Source organism: Solanum pennellii, chromosome 12, assembly GCF_001406875.1.
Source record: "Solanum pennellii chromosome 12, SPENNV200".
Lineage (NCBI taxonomy): Eukaryota > Viridiplantae > Streptophyta > Magnoliopsida > Solanales > Solanaceae > Solanum > Solanum pennellii.
Window position 1 is genome coordinate 9,636,696 of NC_028648.1, and position 19,141 is coordinate 9,655,836.

The 19,141-nt window shown below is 34.4% G+C and overlaps 1 protein-coding gene across 1 annotated transcript; it reads left to right on the forward strand.

Moving 5' to 3' along the window:
• The first annotated feature begins 240 nt into the window (after positions 1-240).
• On the forward strand, positions 241-8,726 carry LOC107006078. Its single transcript, XM_015204726.1, has 2 exons — positions 241-354; positions 8,079-8,726. Exons 1-2 carry the CDS (start codon positions 241-243, stop codon positions 8,724-8,726), a joined length of 762 nt encoding a protein of 253 aa, XP_015060212.1.
• Positions 8,727-19,141: the final 10,415 nt, after the last annotated feature.

The following is a 19,141-nucleotide window of genomic DNA, read 5'->3' on the forward strand; positions in this document are numbered from 1 at the left end:
TTGACATCTAATTGGAAGATTTTCCAACCTTTTTTAGCAGCAATAACTACTAACCGCCTTATAGTATCAAGCCTAGCAACTGGAGCAAAGGTTTCTGAATCATCAACTCCAAATATTGATGAGTGACATTTTACAACAAGTCTTTCATTGAGCTTGTTAACAAATCCATCAACATTAGTTTTAGTGCGATAAACCCACTTCAGAACAATGATCTCCGTTGTGATTTTTCCACAAGCTGCCATGTCTCGCTCTTCTCAATCATTGCAAAATCCTCCTACATTGCAGCTTTCTACTTGGTATATGAAATTGCTTCTTCAAATCCAGAAGGGTCTAAATGGCAACATTGCATCTCTGGTATATGTCAATGAGCGACTTTGTTCCTCTCACAAGTTGATCATCAATGTTATCATCTGAATCTAGTATATTTCTTATGATATTCTTCTGGTAAGTTCTTCCCAGTCCCATTTCTCATTCACCATAAAGAAATACATGTATGCTTACCATAATTTTTCCTGTATCACGCTGAAAAATTCTGTAAGCTTTAGAGATGTACTATGATCAATAGAGACTCCAGATTCAACGTTCTTATCTAACTTGTCCCTCTTAACCTGTGGAATATGAGATATACACAAACAACCGAAGATTATTAAGTTTTGGAAGGACGGCTTATACCCGTGCCATGCCTCAAAAGGTGTCTTTTCCTTCACGTCTTTTGTTGGCAACATGTTCAGCAAAATAAAACAGTCTTGTTAGCTACTTTTTCCCATAACATTTTTGGTAAGCCCTTATCATATAATAAGCATCTGGACATGTCCATTATCCATTAGTTCTTCGTTTCACTAACACCAATTTGTTGTGGAGTATACGAAACAGTGAGTTGATGCTCAATTCCTGAATTTTCACAAAACTTTTCAAATCAATCAGATGTGTACTCGGTACCATTCTCTTATCTAACCATTAGAATACAGCAACCAGTTTAATTTTCTACCAAAGCTTTGAGTATCGAGAACACTTCAGATACTCCAGATTTGAACTTTAGAAAATAAATCCAACACAATCATTCATATCATTAATGAATGCTATAAAATATTTACTTCCATTAAACCTATCTGGTCCACAAAAATCAGTATGGACTAATTGAAGCTTCACTGATGCTCTCCAGTTTGCCTTGGAAGAAGGCATCCTACTTTACTTTCCCAATTGACATGTGCTGCAAGCTGCGTGTTCATCCTCCATAAGTGGTATTCCTCAAACGATATCTTTCTTCAGTATGTAGAAGAGTGGCCTGTGATTGAAATTTCCCAGTCTCTTGTTCCATAAATTTGTTGTCATCTATTGGCTCGGATAGTCAACCAATTTTTCCTCTATTGAAGCAAAGGAAAAGCTTTGTCCTCTCATTTTAACTTGACAAATTTTTTCGCCCTTTGGATCAAAGATGACACACTTCATGTCCTCAAACGTAAGCTTATTACAATTCTCCAAAAGTTGCCCTATGCTTAACAAATATTGATCAAGTTCAGGAACATAATGTACATCTGAGATTAACTTTGTATCGGATTAGCTTTCAATAGCTACTGTTCTTTCCCTTTGGCTGGAAGGTAATCTCCATTATCAATTCTGACTTCAAAGATTGCAGATTTGTCTAATCTCTGAATACTCCTTATCATGAGACATATGATTTCTACAACCACTATTAATTGACCAGCTTTCACTTGAACTTCTACTGGCAAAACAAGTAGCCACAAATAATTGATATTCTTCCTGTTCGTCTTCAATTTGAGCTCCATTTCATTGTTGTGGCCTTTTTTCTTTGCAAATAATCTTAACATGATCAACTTTATGAAACTTTCTGCATCTCATATCAGTTTTTTTCCAACATTTGAAGTGTGGATGATTCCTGTTCCCACAATGCTGACATGGTGGATATTTTCCACCTTAGTTGTCATTGCTAGAATTGCTATCAGTTGCAGTAGATTATGTTGACGTAGCATTGCTCTTCTTCAAGTTCTGCTTTCTACCTTTGCCTCCAGAATTGAATTGATTCCTTGCTTAGAGAGCTCTTCAACATTCCCCTTGTTCTTCATCATTCTTCTTTGTTCCTGATCTTGCAAGGTGTTTAAATGTTCCGCCAAAGTAATGTTTGGCAGATTTTTGTATTTTCCAGTGAAGCAATTGTTTCTTAAAAATTTTCAGGTAAAGTAACAAGAATTTTCTGCACAATCCTTGTATCAAAAAGTTCTGCACCAAGTAACTTACATTATTGGCCTCACTAATAAGTTTATCTAACTACTCTTTAATTGTCTCAGATTCCTTAATTTTTTGCATTTCAAATTACCTCACAAGGTTTAAGACCTTTATGCCTCAAATTCTTTCATCTCCATAATATTCCTTTTTATGAAAGTCCCATATTTCCTTTGCCGATTTATGTGTCATGATTCTTGAAAAAATAGTAGGAGATAACGGGGCATACTGTCGAGGAACCAGCATTTTCAATAAGGAGATTCAAAAACTAAAAAAATAGAAACACAAACTAGCCAAAGGGGTTCAACATCTAATATCTATACCCAAAAAATTATTTAAACCGTGTATAAATCATATAATTTTCCACCGAAGGGGTTTGGATGAACCCCTCTTTGTAAGGTGGTTCCGCCACTAGCGACATAGAGGAATTCCTTCGCCTTCGACTTCCTTGTGTTCTTCTCTTATTCAGTTTTATTCTGAGCCGGATTTTCTGGTAAAGGAATGACTTCATAATCCTCTTCTACTGCCTCATAGCGATCTTAGACAAGATAGTTATGAATAGATCATATCATTCCAGCATTGTCACAAGAATTTAAGCTCATTCACTTTAGGGCTTCAGCTAAGTAAGGTTTCACAATGAAAACACAGTTTTATAGGACTTCGTGATCTTTCGATGGAGAAACTATCAGGTTTGGGCTGTTAGGATGGAAGCCTACCTTGGATGCATGTGATCTCTGGGAGGCAGTAGAGGAGGATTATGAAGTTCATCCTTTACTAGGCAATCCTACAACGGCTCTGATTAAAACAAACAAAGAGATGAAAACCAGGAAGTTGAAGGCAAAGGCATGCCTCTATGCCGCTAGTGGTGGTGCCACCTTACAATGAAGGGGTTCATCAGAACCCCCTTTGGCAGAAAATTTATATGATTTATACATGGTTAATATTATTTTTAGGTATATATAGTAGATTTCGAACTCCTTCGGCTACTTTGTGTGTCTATTTTTTTAGATTTTGAATCCCCTTATTAAAAATTCTGATTTCGCCATTGTATGCCGCAGTAACTTCTACTATATTTTCCCGAATCATGACACTTAAATTTCCTAAGGAAATATAGGACTTTCTGAAAATGGAATATTATGAAGATGAAAGAATTTGAGGCATGAAGATATTAAACCTGGTGAAGGTGACAATGGAGATTACCTTCCATCCAAAGGGAAAGGGACAGTTGCTATTGAAATCTACTCAGGTACAAAGTTAATCTTAAATGTACTTTATGTTCTTGAACTGGATCAAAATTTGTTGAGCATAGGGAAAATTTTGGAGAATGATTTAAGCTTATGTTTGAGGACAATAAGTGTGTGATATTTTATCCTAAGGGACAACAAATCTATCAAGTTAAAATGAGAGGAAAGAGCTTTTCGTTTGATTCAATGGAGGAAAAATTGGTTGCCTATCCGAGCCAAAAGATGAAAACTAATATATGGAAAAGAGACTCGGACATTCTTATCATTGGTTATTCTTGTACATGCTTAAGAAAGATACGGTTCGAGGACTACCACTTATGGAGGATGAACACGCAGCTTGCAACACATGTCAATTGGGAAAGCAAAGTAGGATGCCTTTTTCCAAGGCAACCTAGAGAGCATCAGTGAAGTTTCAATTAGTCCATACTGATTTTTGTTTTGTTGACCACAAATGACTGCTCTCTTAACGGAAGTAAATATTTTATAGCATTCATTGATGATATGACACAATTGTGTTGGATTTATTTTCTCAAGTTCAAACCTGAAGTACCTGAAGTGTCCTCGAAATTCAAAGCTTTGGTAGAAAATCAAAGTGGTTGCATGATTCAAATGCTTAGATTAGGTGATGGTACCGAGTACACATTTGATCGATTTTGAAAATTTTTATGAAAATGTAGGAATTAAGCATCAAATAACTTTTCCATATACTCCAAAGTGAAATGGTGTCAGTAAATGGAAGAATAGATCGATAATGGAGATGTTGAGAGGCTTATTATATAAGAAGGGCATGTGCAGAAGCAGCTAACACTGCTGTTTTTTGTTTGAACAAGTTTCCTACAAAAGCCATGAAGGAAAAGATACCTTTTGAGGCATCGCACGGGTATAACCCGTCCTTACAAAACTTAATAATCTTTAGTTGTTTTTGTTTCTATCATATTCCACGTTTTAAGAGGGACAAGTTAGATAAGAAAGTTGTATTTGGAGTCTTTGTTGTTTACACTACAATCTCCAAAGCTTATAAAAATTTTCAGTCTTAAACAGAAAAAATTATTGTAAGTAGAGATGTGTTTTTTTATGGAGAATGAGCAATGGAATTGGGAAGAATTTAACCAGAAGCATAAGAACTACTAGAATCAGATGAGAATATTGATGATCAACCTGTGAGAGGAACAGTCGCTCTCTGACATATACCAGATATGCAATGTGGCCATTTTAGAGCCTTCTAGATTTGAAGAAGCAGTTTCCTATCCCAACTGGAAAGCTCCAATGGAGGAGGAGCTTGCAATGATTGAGAAGAGAAAGACATGGCAGCTTGTGTAAAAACCACAACATAGGAAGATCATTGGTGTGAAGTGGGTTTATCGCACGAAATTGAATGTTGATGGATCTCTTAACAAGCTCAAGGCAAGAATTAATGTGAAAGGTTACTCACAAATTTTGGGAGTTCATTATTCAGAAACCTTTGCTCAAGTTGCTAGGCTTGATACTATAAGGTTGTTACTAGCTATTTCTACTCAAAAGGGTTGCAAAATATTTCAATTAGATGTCAAGTACATGTTTTGAAATGGTTTTCTATATGAGAAAATTTATGTGGAGAAACTCAAGGTTTTTCTGTAAAAGTGACATGACGACAAAGTGTATCTTTTGAAGCCCTTTCTGGTTTAAAACAAGCTCCAAGGTCTTGGTATAGTCGAATTGGTTATTATTTGCAAGTCTTAGGATTTAAGAAAATCCTAAGTGAATAAGCTCTCTATTTGTTAAGAAAAGAGATTATGACATTGTGATTATATATATAACTTTATGTTGATGATCTTGTAACAGGAAACAACCTTGAAACGATAGATGAATTCAAGGAAGAGATGGAGAAAGTGTTCGAAATGACAGACTTGGGAGCAATGTCTTTCTTTCTTTGAATGTATATTTGTCAAAAGAAATATATAAGGGATTACTTTGGATTTTACTAACAACACGTGTTAAACCTACCATAAAATCATGTTTATGTTAACACATTGTTCCCACACAGTACATTTTGTGTACTGATGCATACTTGTACCTATATTATCTCATAATATAGGGTCTGATGCTCCTTCTCCTCCCGCTCATGGCTAGCTTGGATTGCTAATAGCTATTGGATTTGAGAGTTCTAATACTCCGAGGGCAAATCAATGAAGACCAATTATTGCTTTTATTCGTTACTCTTGAGACTTTTTACGAGGTGTATGGGTTATGCCCCAACCAATCCTATGTTGTTTTAAAAGGGCTTGTCATGACATAATTATGATTCTCCACTTATGTTCAAACTCTCTTTTATGATTTGGGACAACTTACTTAAACAGTCTTGTTGTATATTCTATTGTGTTGCATATAAGTCAAGTAGCTTATGTAGGGCCTCTCGGGGTCCTATTTAGCAAGTGACGTCTAGGGTTTACTTTGGAGTGTGACATTATTAACTATTCATGTTGTGAAAGGTAACCAATTGGCTCTTTGTCTTTGGAACACAATAGTTAGCAATCTTATTACTACCTCAAAAGCTTTTGCAAAATCAAAAATTGAAGCTTTACTTCCATTCATCTCCCAAAAAAACAAAGTCTTTGTGAAATCATCAAAGCTACTAAAAATTGCGTCAATATGGAAATTTAAACTCATCCACATCATGGGGCTTGATACCTACTCATTTGGTGTCTTGGACATAAACTATATTTATCTACCTCTTTTTTAGAGTGACCCTATGTTCCATGATCCTATACGTTCATCTTAGGAAATTTCATTACCAAGTTACCACTACTTCCCCTTGCGCATGGCCTCAACTGAAGCCATGACCTTAGTCCACCATCGTTCACCAAATCCACTAGGGAGATGTGAAGCTAATAAGATGTAAAAGATATAGAAATCTACTAGAACTCTTGAACAAGTGTATTGTCTAAGACTAATTTACTAGAAAAGCAAGAAATATTATAATGAATGAACAAAAGAAATCATCCCTAGAATATGTGTACACCCAATATAATAACACAAGACAACTCACAAAATTTATACAATATTTGACACTCTGGAGGAGAGAGAGTGAGATATGTAATAGTATAATAACACAAGAGATCACAAATTAGTCAAGAAAGTTATTTGAAATAAATCAAATATCAAAGAAAATTTGAACATAGGGGTTATGAAAACGAGTCTTAATACTAGAAGAAAATAGATCACTAAACTTAAGAAATAAAATTATGAATAGTTGATGATTAATATAAACATCCGCAAAAATTGGCTTATGCCAATAAAAATGGCTTAGTAGTTTAACATCACAAATCATGCCAATTCTTGTGTAGTAAGAGTATCAAGTATATTATAAGCACTTCTAAAGTAACTCAATGAATCCATAACCAAGTGCACGCCATTCATTGGGACAACTCCAACATGCTTTACAAGAATGAACTATGAACATGTGTAACTTATTGAAAGAAGTGCTCAGTGTCCATAAACGATGAAAAGAAGCTACTACACTAAAGTAAAGAAGTAACGTGAGTTATAACATAATTAAAGGGTCTAAATTAAGTAAGTGACCAGAATGGGGTGTTAAAGAAAGAGATACAAGTCTTACTCACACCTAACTTAATATGTTAAAAGTACACTCACAAATGAAGGTGTTACAACGTGTGAGACTAGTCTCATTAACACCTAAGGATGATATGTAAGGACAATTCACTTTCATCAATGTAAAGTAAAGATGATACCTAAGGACAATTCACATTCATCAATGTAAAGTAAGGATGATATGTAAGGACAATTCACATTTCATCAACGTAAAGTAAGAATGACAAGTCATCAAAAGAGTAAGTAAATCTCAATCTAGAAGCAAGCTTCCATAATGCTTGAGTCAACTCTAAAATATAAAGAAGATAATGAAAGTGAGCGTATCACCAATAGACTAGTTATAAGCATGTGCTTGTACGTTTAAGTCTCATGCGACGAGGCTACCACCGAGGTGGATAAGTAGTCCCATTAAATTCCTAGTCTTCGAACAATGTCTAGCCAACATAGGAACTACTCAGTGGTTTCCATCTAAGCGAGCTAGGCATGTACGGTTTCACCTAGGCCGGTGATTCCACCCCTTTTCGGTGTGGGGCAGACACATGATTTCATGTTTAGCTCACATGATGTATGTCGGTTAATGCGCATGAATTTGTGTCGGTTAATGCTCACATTGTCCCTAGTCTTTGGTTAATTCATGTTTAGCTCACAAGAGTCCCGGTCATGACAAACTTGGTATCAAAGCATGAGGTTAAATTACCTAGTATCTAAAGCTCAACACAACCACGTTATGTAGTTTCTAGCTTATAGTTATGAAGCGCGCCACAATCATGACTTATAGACTACACGATGATTGGAAATTCTCCCTTCTTATACTCTTTATCGTGCCATGTAGAGTTTTGACATTTTATGTCATTTTGAGGATCTAACTCTCTTCTTGTGTATACGTGTAGAAAATAAACATAAGAAGAAATGCCTCGAGGAGAGTTGAGGAAGCATGCCGCTGAACAAGTGCATGTTAACCCATAAGGGTTGACAGATGGTGACGTGAGGAATGCTTTGCTGCAGATGGCACAGGCCATCACGACTCAGGCTCGAGCCATTACTGCTCAAGCCGCGACAGAGGGTGCTCCCAGAGAGAACCTGCATGCTAGTACTATGGCTAGCAAGCTGAGGGACTTCCCCAGGATGAATCCCCCAGTGTATAACGGGTCCAAGGTCAGCGAGGATCCTCAGGAGTTCGTAGATGAGGTCCACAAGATTCTGTGTGCCATGGGTGTTGATGAGGAGGCAAAGGCTGAGTTGAGTGCATATCAACTCAAGGATGTGGCACAGGTTTGGTACCAGATGTGGGCTGCTGGCCGAGCTAGAGGAGATGTTCCCATCACTTGGGATGTTCTTAAGACTCCTTTTCTGAAGAGGTTCTTCCCAAGGGAGCAAAGGGAATCCAAAGTTGAAGAATTTATCAACCTAAGACAATTAGGCATGTCTGTCAAGGAGTATTCCTTGACGTTTGTTAAAGTTTCAAAGTATGCTTCTTCTCTTGTGGTAAATAACAAGGATGAGATGAGCAGGTTCGTGACTGGAGTATCAGAGGATCTGGTAGAAGATTGTCAGGCAGCCATGCGGCATTACAATATTGATCTTGTCAGTTTGATGGTGCATGCTCATCAAGTAGAGGAGAGCCGCCGCAAGAGGCGAATTACGAAGGCATGAAGCCTAAGGCCGCGGACCTGCCTAGTTCGATCTCGGGTAGGGGCTCATTTGGAGTCCAAAACAGGACTAAGTTCGAGAGGCACTCAGGTAAATCCGCTCCTTCATGTAACTCAAGAGTTCAGGTGAATAGGTCTGGCCCGAGAAAGGGCAATGACTTTAACGTCCACCGAACCAACGGCCTTGTGGTAAGTGTGGGCGTTCGCATGGAGGTGAATGTTTCCTAGGTACTAACACCTGCTTCGGGTGTGTAAAGAGTGGACACATGGTACAAGACTGTCCTTAAATGAATAATCAAGCCAAGGATAATGCTCAGCCTCGTCTGAATGCAAATTCTGCAGCCGAACATCCCAAGAGGAACATGTTTTATGCACTAAAAGGTAGAGAAGAGCAAGAGAAGTCAGTTGGTGTAGTCACGGGTACGTTGCATGTCTTTAATTTCCCTGTGTATGCATTATTATATCCAATATTCAATCTATCATTTGTCACTCAATTGATAGCTAGTAGATTTGATGTGCTTCCTGAAATCTTGCGTGATCCAATTTTAGTAATTACTCCCATAGGGGACGACATTAGAGCTTAGAAGGTGTACAAAAATTGCCCAATTAAGGTCCTTGGTATAGTCACTCACGCTGATCTAGTACAGGTAGCCATGCTCAATTTTGACATAATTTTGGGTATGGATTGGCTTCACAACTATTAAGCCATAATAGATTGTCGAAACAGGGTAGTGAGGCTTCAATTCCAAATGAGTTAGGTTCAAATCCAGTAGGCCAAATCGTTTCATTTTTAAAATCCAATAAGATGATAGCTAAGTGGTATTTATACCACTTAGTTAGAGTCAATAACTTAGATCAAAAAGTCTTTTCCATAGAATTTGTGTCAATAGTTAATGAGTTCCCAGAATCGACGATCTGTTTGACCAACTCCAAGGTTTCAAGTTTCTTTTCCAAGATATAACTTCGGTCAAACTATCATCAGCATAGAGTGAGGCGAGAAAAAGTCCCTAGGACTGCTTTTCGTAATAAATATGGAACTTATGAATAGAGTCTTCAGTGAGTACCTTGATTCCTTCGTCATAGTATTCAAAGATGACATACTCATATACTCTAAGTCTAGAGAAGAGCATGAGGTACACTTAAAAAAGACATTGCAAGTACTCAGAGAACATCAATTGTATGCAATGTTCAGCAAATGTGTATTCTGGTTTAGATGAGTGACCTTTCTTGGTCATATTGTGACCGACCGAGGTGTTGAAGTTGATCCAAAAAGAGTTTGGGTACATAGGTGAAGCTTAACACTACTTTTCATCCGCAGATGGATGGACAAGCAGAACGTACCATTCAGACCCTTGAAGACATGTTGAGAGTATATGCTATTGACTTCAAGGGGAGTTGTAATAGATTGGCTACTGCTTATAGTCGTGAAAAATCCTATGCACATAATAGAAAGAGAGCTCTTGAATTTGAGGTGGGTGATCAAGTCTATCTGTAGATATAACCCATGAAAGGGATGTTGAGGTTTGGTAAGAAAGGGAAGTTGAGTTCGAGGTATATAGTTACTTATAAGATGTTGTAGAGGGTAGGAAATGTTGCCTACAAACTGAGGTTACCACAAGACTTGGATTCTGTTCATCCAGTGTTTCACATTTTAATGCTTGAGAAGTGTCTAGGCGATCCAACATCTACCCTACCCGTCGAGGGGTTAGGAGTCGATGGGAATCTTTCCTTACGAAGAGTTTCCCGTTGAAATTTTAGATCATCAAGTGAAGCGACTGAAGGACAACGAGGTTCTCACCGTGAAGGTGTTTGAGGGGGCAAGATGGGAGGCCGAGGCCGATATGAGATTCTGTTACCCTCATTTGTTTAGTTCTTGAGGTTAGGTATACTCTTCCTAAGTCTGGTTTTTCTGTTTAAATAACTCTATGTTTTAGTTCATTAGTCGATTTGGTGTTGAAAGTCCCTAATCGTATGTCTTATAATAGCACTATGTGTGTTAAATTTAATTCATGTTTGCATTTCATGTTGCTGTTTTTGTGTAGCATAGACATGATTTTTGTATTGCATGAGTTGTTGTGTGCTTAAGTTAAGTGTGGTCGAGAAGGAAATTCCTCAATCTCAAATATAAAGATTCAGATAATCTTGAATGTTATGCATCATCCAAATAAGTGTGAATCAGATATTTACAAAAGAGAAAAGTTTAAGCATGGTAAAGTAACTTTCGAAAATCACCCTCTTTGTTTAAATGATGTGTAAATGTCGTTCAGGAATGAATGTTCCTAAGGGGGGATAATGTAATGTTTCGGAAACTCATATGTCCAATGAAGATACCAGTATGCCTTTAGGATAGCCTATTAGGGCTACATAGGCACCTAAATGCCCAATATTGAGAAATATTGGGCATAGTGTAGAAAAATTGTCTAAGAGATATTAGCCAATTTTCTATATACGAATAAGAAATATACTTTTTTTGTTGTCATATCCCAATCAAAAGATAGTTGTTTGAGGAATATACCTGCAAGGAAGACCCTAAGCTAATATAATTGGCATTATATACATATAGATCCACAACCAACGTGTGAGGTATGAGGCATCCAAGTGTCAAGCCTAGATACCATAGCACATGACCATTTAAAATGATCATGTAAATTCAGCAGTGCCCAAGGACATGGTAAGGGTCCTTGGGACAATAAGTAAATACTAAAAATTAACCATAAATAATAGTAAGTTATGAAAGTACAACAAATCCATGTGCAGGCACATGTACAAGACATGTGAAGAAGCGGCTAAAGGAGGGGACCACCTTAACCGAATTCGGTTAGGGTAGTTGGGGGAAAAACATGCACAAGGGACCACTTCATTTGGGGCCTAACTTTATAACTAATTATATACTCTAACCTACTGACATAAATATCTAACTAACCTAGGAACAAACGAAATAAACTAATTAGTGCACCCGATAACCTAAGACATAACCAGGTGGCACTAACCTAGTAACTAGTCAAAGAGACCACCTAGTACCTAACCTAGGATGATCCAAAACGTTGGTTATGGTCCTAATAACTTAGGAATACTTTAGTAATAACCTTAGGCTACTTAATTAATTAATTTATCAGCTTAATTAATTAATTTAAAAGGATAAAACCGAAAGCACAAAGCAATTTCAAGATTTCGGTTAAGACAAGAAAAAGACAACCTAGTACCTAACCTAGAATGATCCAAAGGATTAGTTATGGTTATAACGACTTAAGGGTACTTTATTAATTACAATAGATCACTTAATTAATTAAATTAGCCATTTAATTAATTAAATTAAATGGGTCAAACAAAAATTCTTACACAAACCTAGTACAACTCAAGAAACATTCTAGTACTTAAACTAGGATGGTCCAAAAGGGTTAACTTTTGTTTCAATGATTTAGGGGCGCTTTATTAATTACCCTAGGTCCCTTAATTAATTAAATTATACATTTAATTAATTAATTTAAAGGGTCAAAATATAATTCTTAGGAAAAATTTCAGATTTGACCAAGTATTGTGTTTTCCTAGTTCTTAGTTGAATGAGTCAAAATCAGTTCCTAAACCTAAAAACTCACTATCAAACTTATAGAAAAGGCAACGCAAAACAGTAAGCAAACGAACGAAAGAAAAACATAAAATTCCATTGATTCTCTTAGACAATTTCAAGGCTTTCTTCAAGGTTTCCTACAAGGTGGTATTCATAGATTAAATTCTAAATAAGGTATGGGTTTATCTCCTGGACTTATTTCTCCAAGAGAATTTTCTTTCCAATGATTCAAAGATCTTGAAACTAGGGTTGTTCCCGCTCTCGTCGAACTCCTTGTCCCTAGTATCCTTTTCGATTTCAATGTTGAATAGGTTAGAGATAATGTTATTGGTATGTGGTGCTGGCTGATTTTATGTGTAATGTTCTTGAATGATGAATGTTGCATGAACCTATGAACTTAAGATCGTATGAAGCTAATGTTTACAACGTGAATTAAGAATCGATCATATGTTAGTTACGTCCTTAAATGTCAAATGTTGATGTGTGTGTGACGAATGTGGACTTGCTATTTTGTAATGTTATGAGGATACTAAATTCGTCAAATGCTAATATGATGTTGTCCAATATGTCATAAAAATGTTACCCTAAAGTCATGCACTAAGATTGATTAAAAAGGATCTCTATGAAATCACATCTTGAATGAGTTGGCTATCTGGTTCCAATATAATTGGCTAACACTATTTTGTCAAAACGAATGCATGTTAATGGATAAGGGTTTATGTAAATGATTGAAAGATTGGCTAAGGGTTCATACATATTAAATTTAAATATAAATATCCGTAAAATTGGCTTATGCCAATAAAAATTGCTTACTGGTTTAACATCCCAAATCTTGAGACAATACTAATCATATGCCAATTCTTGTGTAGTAAGAGTATCAAGTATATTATAAGCACTTCTAAAGTAACTCAATGAATCCACAACCAAGGGCATGCCATTCATTGGGACAACTCACATCATGCTCTACAAGAATGAAGTATGAATATGTGCAACTCATTGAAAGAAGTGTTCATCGTCCATAAATGATGAAATGAAGCTACTACACTAAAGTAAAGAAGTAACGTGAGTTATAACATAATTAAAGGGGTCTAAATTAAGTAAGTGACCAGAATGGGGTGCTAAAGAAAGTTAGACAAGTCTTACTCACACCTAAGTTAATATTCTAAAAGTATACTCATGAATGAAGGTGTTAGAACGTGTGAGACTAGTCTCATTAACACATAAGGATGATATGTAAGGACAATTCACATTCATCAATATAAAGTAAGGATGATAAGTAAGGACAATTCATATTCATCAATGTAAAGTAGGGATTATATGTAAGGACAATGCACATTCATCAATGTAAAGTAAGAATGATATGTAAGGACAATTCACATTTCATCAATATAATGTAAGGATGAAAAGTCATCAAAAGAGTAAGTAAATCGCAATCTAGAAGCAAGCTTCCATAATGCTTGAGTTAACTCTAAAGATAAAGAAGATAATGAAAGTGAGCATAGCACCGATAGACTAGTTATGAGCATGTGCTTGCACGTGTAAGTCTCATGCGACGAGGCTACCATCGAGGTGCATAAGTAGTCTCATTAAGTCCCTAGTCTTCGAACTATGTCTATCCAACATAGGAACTAGCAGTGGTTTCCACCTAAGTGAGCTAGGCATATACGGTGTTACCTTGGCCGGTGATTCCACCCCTTTTCGGTGTGGGGCAGACACAGGATTTCATGTTCAGCTCACATGATCTATGTCGGTTAATGCTCACGATATGTTCTTGGTTCACTATAGTCGTGAGCCTCTCCTTTTCGGCTAGAGTGAACACTTGAGATGGATTCGCCTTAGACGGGGATCACCCTTTTTCGGTGAGGGACAGACACCAGATTCCATGAGTAGCTCACAATGTCTAAGATTCATTTCAACCTGTGAATCATCTCTTTTTAGTGTGGGGGAAACACTAGATTTCATGTTAAGCTCGCATGATAATTCCTAATGATGTCACAATGAATGTGAGAATGATGATGATGATGGAACGTATATATGTTCGAAGTGAGCAATGATGAAGAGCTTAAGGATGTCAAGTGTCAATATCAAACTTATGAAGTTTCAGCAAATAATGGGCACAACCAAATAAGATTGGCTTATAATGACTTCTTATATGATTCCAATAAAGGGAAGTAGAAAGCAAAGTTAATTAAATACCTCATCACTTCCCTAACATGAAAGTAATGAAATAAATGGCATGGCCAATATAGAATGGCTTATGAATTGCAATGAATATATAGTGTAAAGAATGACTCACTATAAGGTTGGGAAATCATTCCTTAGTCCTTTGATTACTTACATCGATTCATTGTGGGTATGAGACTACAATGAATTATTGCACTTGTAAATACAACATAGGACTGAAGGAAGTATTGAACTACACAACAACATGAAGAAAAAGACTGAAAATAAAACTAAAGGATGGAGGACAGAGATCTCGGGTTAGAGGGTCTTAAAATTTCAAATCTTCGCCCGAGGGGTTTTAAAATTATGTTGATGATACTAATGTCTTGCAATCATATATAAAATGAGGTGTGTATTTTGAATGCATTAAAGTACATCATATTCATATCACAATACACAAATAATGAATTAGGAAAGTCTAATAACTAGACTTTCCAGAAATGACATGTTGATTATGCATAGCTTTATGTGTATATGTGCATACACCCATACTTAGTACAAGTTGTGTACTAACCCCCTACTATTTACTATTTTTATAGGTGCAGGTCAGAGAGCAGATTGATGACACTTGCAGCGGTTTGGACTTCAGCGTTACTCCAGACCATTTGGTAGGTACTCTTGATTTCAAGGATGCTACAAGCATTGGTTAAGCTTTAGATATAGACATATCTAGTGGATATTGTCCCTAGCGTTTTTTTTTGATATTTTATTTCGAACCTTTTGATGTAAGGTTGTGTTTGGCAAACTATTTACTATATATTCATCTTTGGTTTCGAATTGATTCTTTATGTTAGATGGTTTTCTATTGATATTGAGATTAGTATATAATTTAACATGTAATGACTATATGAAGTCTATGTAAACTTCATACATATAATAGTTTTTAATTTTCTGCTAAAATTAACCATATGAATATGATAAATTCAGAAAGAGGCTTGTCTGCGACCTCAGAGAGGTCAACGACGCTGATCTCAATTGGATTAAAGAATCCGGGTCATGACATGTTGGTTCGACAATATTATGTAAGAAATGAAAATATTGCAAGAGCTCTATAAAAACTTTTTTTGTGTACCAAATGTTGAAGAAACAAGAAACATGATACTTCGTTGTTGCCAGAAGTCACCAGAGGTTCTCCGGAAGTCTACAAAAGCCAATATTCAAGTTTTATCAGAACCTTGTTTTGGCTCGAAAGATTACCTTCAAATAGAATAGAAATAGAAAAAAAAAGACAGTAAAGAATAAGGAAAGGGAAGCCCAAACAGTGTGGGTCACAGGAGATCCAACGAAGGTCATTGGAAGAAGAAGAAGTAGAAGAAGAAGAAGAATTCAAGTAGTAAATTTATTTATAATTACTAACAAAAGATATGATTCTTTAACACTTCTATGTATATCAATATCTCTAATATTACATTCAGATATTTTCTTAAGAACTTTTTTCTATGATAAGAAGTCTATGTGTAAGACTCCTACATTTCTCACTTGTCACTTCTTATTCCTCTAGAACAACACTATTAAAGTTGAGTGTTCTTTACTCATATCCTAACATGTATTTTTCTTTTTAGATCCTTAGTAGCTAAAACAAAGTAAATATACCTCCATAAAGGAAATAATGAAAAACATTTCTAAAAAACAAGGTTACGAAAAAACATAATTACAAATAACTCACATATTTTCCTTACAAGTACAACTATTGATCAAGAATATTAAAATCAATTATCCTCTATATTAAAAAAATATTCTTAGTTTATATAATTTTTAGGCAGAGTTATGATTACTTACCTTATATAGAGGCTCAAGGATCCACCATCCATAATCTCATAAAATATAGATACTTATTCTCATGAGATTGAACACATTAAATAACTTAGCTTGACTCCTGAATTCTATCAATAATATCAGTGTTGCAATATAATTAGGGCAACGAAATTTGAATACAATGTAACATCAAATGCAAACTTTTCTTAGTATGATATAACTCATAATTCATATGCAATTTTTTTGCTATTGTAATTTTAATATAAAAGTGTACTAGTGAACTACGTAACCTAATATGAATTGAAGCATGAAAATTTTCTTCTTTACAAATTGAGAAATTAGTACATACACATGTATGTACTAAGAATTACAAATTGTTCATGTTTTCATAAATAAATCAAACTAAAGCCTTTTTTCATTAATCGAGAAGTTAGGTTTAAGGGTGAATATTAAAAAAATCATTTGTATACATTCTCATATTAGATGTACTTTGAAAATAAAAATCGCATATTAACACAAATTTCATCTTTAATCATTGAACCAACAATGTTTCAACCAGAGAAACAACACATATAAATTAATCAAATATATTAAGAAAAAGTAATTATTTAGCAAATTATTTTGCCATCTCAGCTCTAGAAAATAAAATCATATGTCAGTCAATATATAATTTTAAGGAGCACCTAGAATAATTTTGAACATGGACAAAAGCATACACACCATTATAAGAATATAAAAATAGAATATCTAAAAAAATCTAGCACATGCAAAAAACACCTAGAGAAAATACAAGTAAACCAAAACACAATGTCATACAACACAGACACAGGGAGTAGCAGAGAACAGAGATTCAAAAAAATGAAAAGACATCATGATATATTAGGTTATTACATACATAAAAAAAAAAGAATACATCAACAAGAAAAACTCTAAAGAAATTTCAGATTTCATAACCCTATCTTGACATGCATCATTTGAGTTTCTAGATAGTTATCATTGTCGTAAAAAGAAAAATCAAGATAATCTATTATATAAACTCTCAAATCTATTTAGGGGATCGATACTTACAATCAGATAACTTAGATGAGACATTTGTACATGGAATAACTGAAGATGGTATCAAAGATAATAGATATGGGGAGAAATCACCTTGAGAGGTTGAATCAAAACTGAAAATGTGAAGAGGAAAGCAACATTGAGAGGGATCCGTAGATCTATACAGAGAAAGATAGAGAAAGTGCAGTATGTTTTGTTCAAATATATACTTGCATTCTTTTGGACTAGGTATTGTTAGGGCCTGATCATTATTTTATCCTTCTTTAGTTGTGGCCTGGAATATTTGGGCCCTTTTTTTGTTACTTTCTTTTGTTGTTTTGTTTGATCATTAATTTTAGAGAAAATTTTCAAAATAGCAATATTTTAGCTTTTAGTGGAGCAACAGTTTCATTATTTATTTAAAATGTCATTATTTTAGTTTGATAAGAAATTAGATTTTATTTATTGTTAATTTGAAAAGAACACAAATAATTAATAAGACAAAATCATGGAACAAAAAAAATTCAAACAAGATAAAAAAAGATTTTAATTTGATAAAATATAATTAATTAATAACAGAATGGAGAAAATCAAGGAAAGTAATATTTCAAATAATGTAATTTTTGAATTTAAACCAACAAAGTTACGTTACCATAGTTACTAATTATAACTTTAGTACAATTTTTAGGTAAGCCGAATTTTTTTCCACTACTATTAAGTCTTTTCATTTTTTATTTTTGTGATTAAAATTTTTATAATTTCTTTCCTATTATACGTGTTTGGTTCCATAATCGACATGACTTTTTTCTCCCTTATTCCTCAAATATGCAATATTATTTTTTGACACTTCATTAGAATATACTCAATCGATATCGAATTGAAGTCGATTGATTTAAAATTTTGCTGGCAGTGAAGAAGATTGTAGGATGGAAAAAAAAAGAAATACAAAATGTTGGCAAACAAAGTCAGATTGGAATACAAAGTGAGCTCAAAAAATCTAAAATTTGTTGGCACACATTTAAAATTGATATAAAATAAATAAAGAAATATCAAAAACTTGGTAGCATAGAAAGTGAAAATGAAATACAAAAGGATATTGAAATACAAAGTGAACACAAAAATTAAAAAAAAACTTGTTGACATAAAAGTGAGAATGAAATATAAAATGATATTGAAATACAAAGTAATCACAAAAAAATTTGAAAACTTGTCGGCATAGAATGTAAGAATGAAATATAAAATGAGTTTGTAATACAAAATGATATTGAAACACAGAGCGAGCACAAAAGAATACAATTTTTTTGGCATATATTTAGAATGAATACAAAATTAAAAAATAAAAAAATGTATGAAGCCTAATTTAGAATAGCATGCAAAATTCTATAAATCTAAGTATGTACTGTCCTATAATATAATACAAAATTAAAATTAAATCTATAAAAGATTTGAAATGAATACCACCTACAAAATGAATGCATGTTACACCTAAAAAATCTCAAACCATTAGTACACCACATTTCTTACGGTTGATAATGATTTGCAAGAAATATTTACATAAGTGAAGATACATCATGTTATCATGTTTATCAATTTCGATAGATACAAGATTCAGAAGCATTATTACCTTAAGGTTGTAATAACCATGAAAAAAATCTAGCAGTGTGTGATATATTTTTCAATTGTATCTTTCTTAAAATATTAGTAACCTTCTCTATCAACTACCATTATTCCAACATTTTATAGAAAATCTTCAGTACTCTATAGTTATGCATGTTGTCTAATTCAATATATATATATATATATGTATATATATATATATATATATATATATATATATA

Excerpts from the sequence above, each read along its gene's own strand:
- LOC107006078 (XM_015204726.1), top strand. The coding sequence starts at position 241 with ATGTCTCGCTCTTCTCAATCATTGCAAAATCCTCCTACATTGCAGCTT. Across the intron at positions 355-8,078 it reads ATGGCAACATTGCATCTCTG|ATGGCACAGGCCATCACGAC; the intron begins GTATATGTCAAT and ends GCTTTGCTGCAG.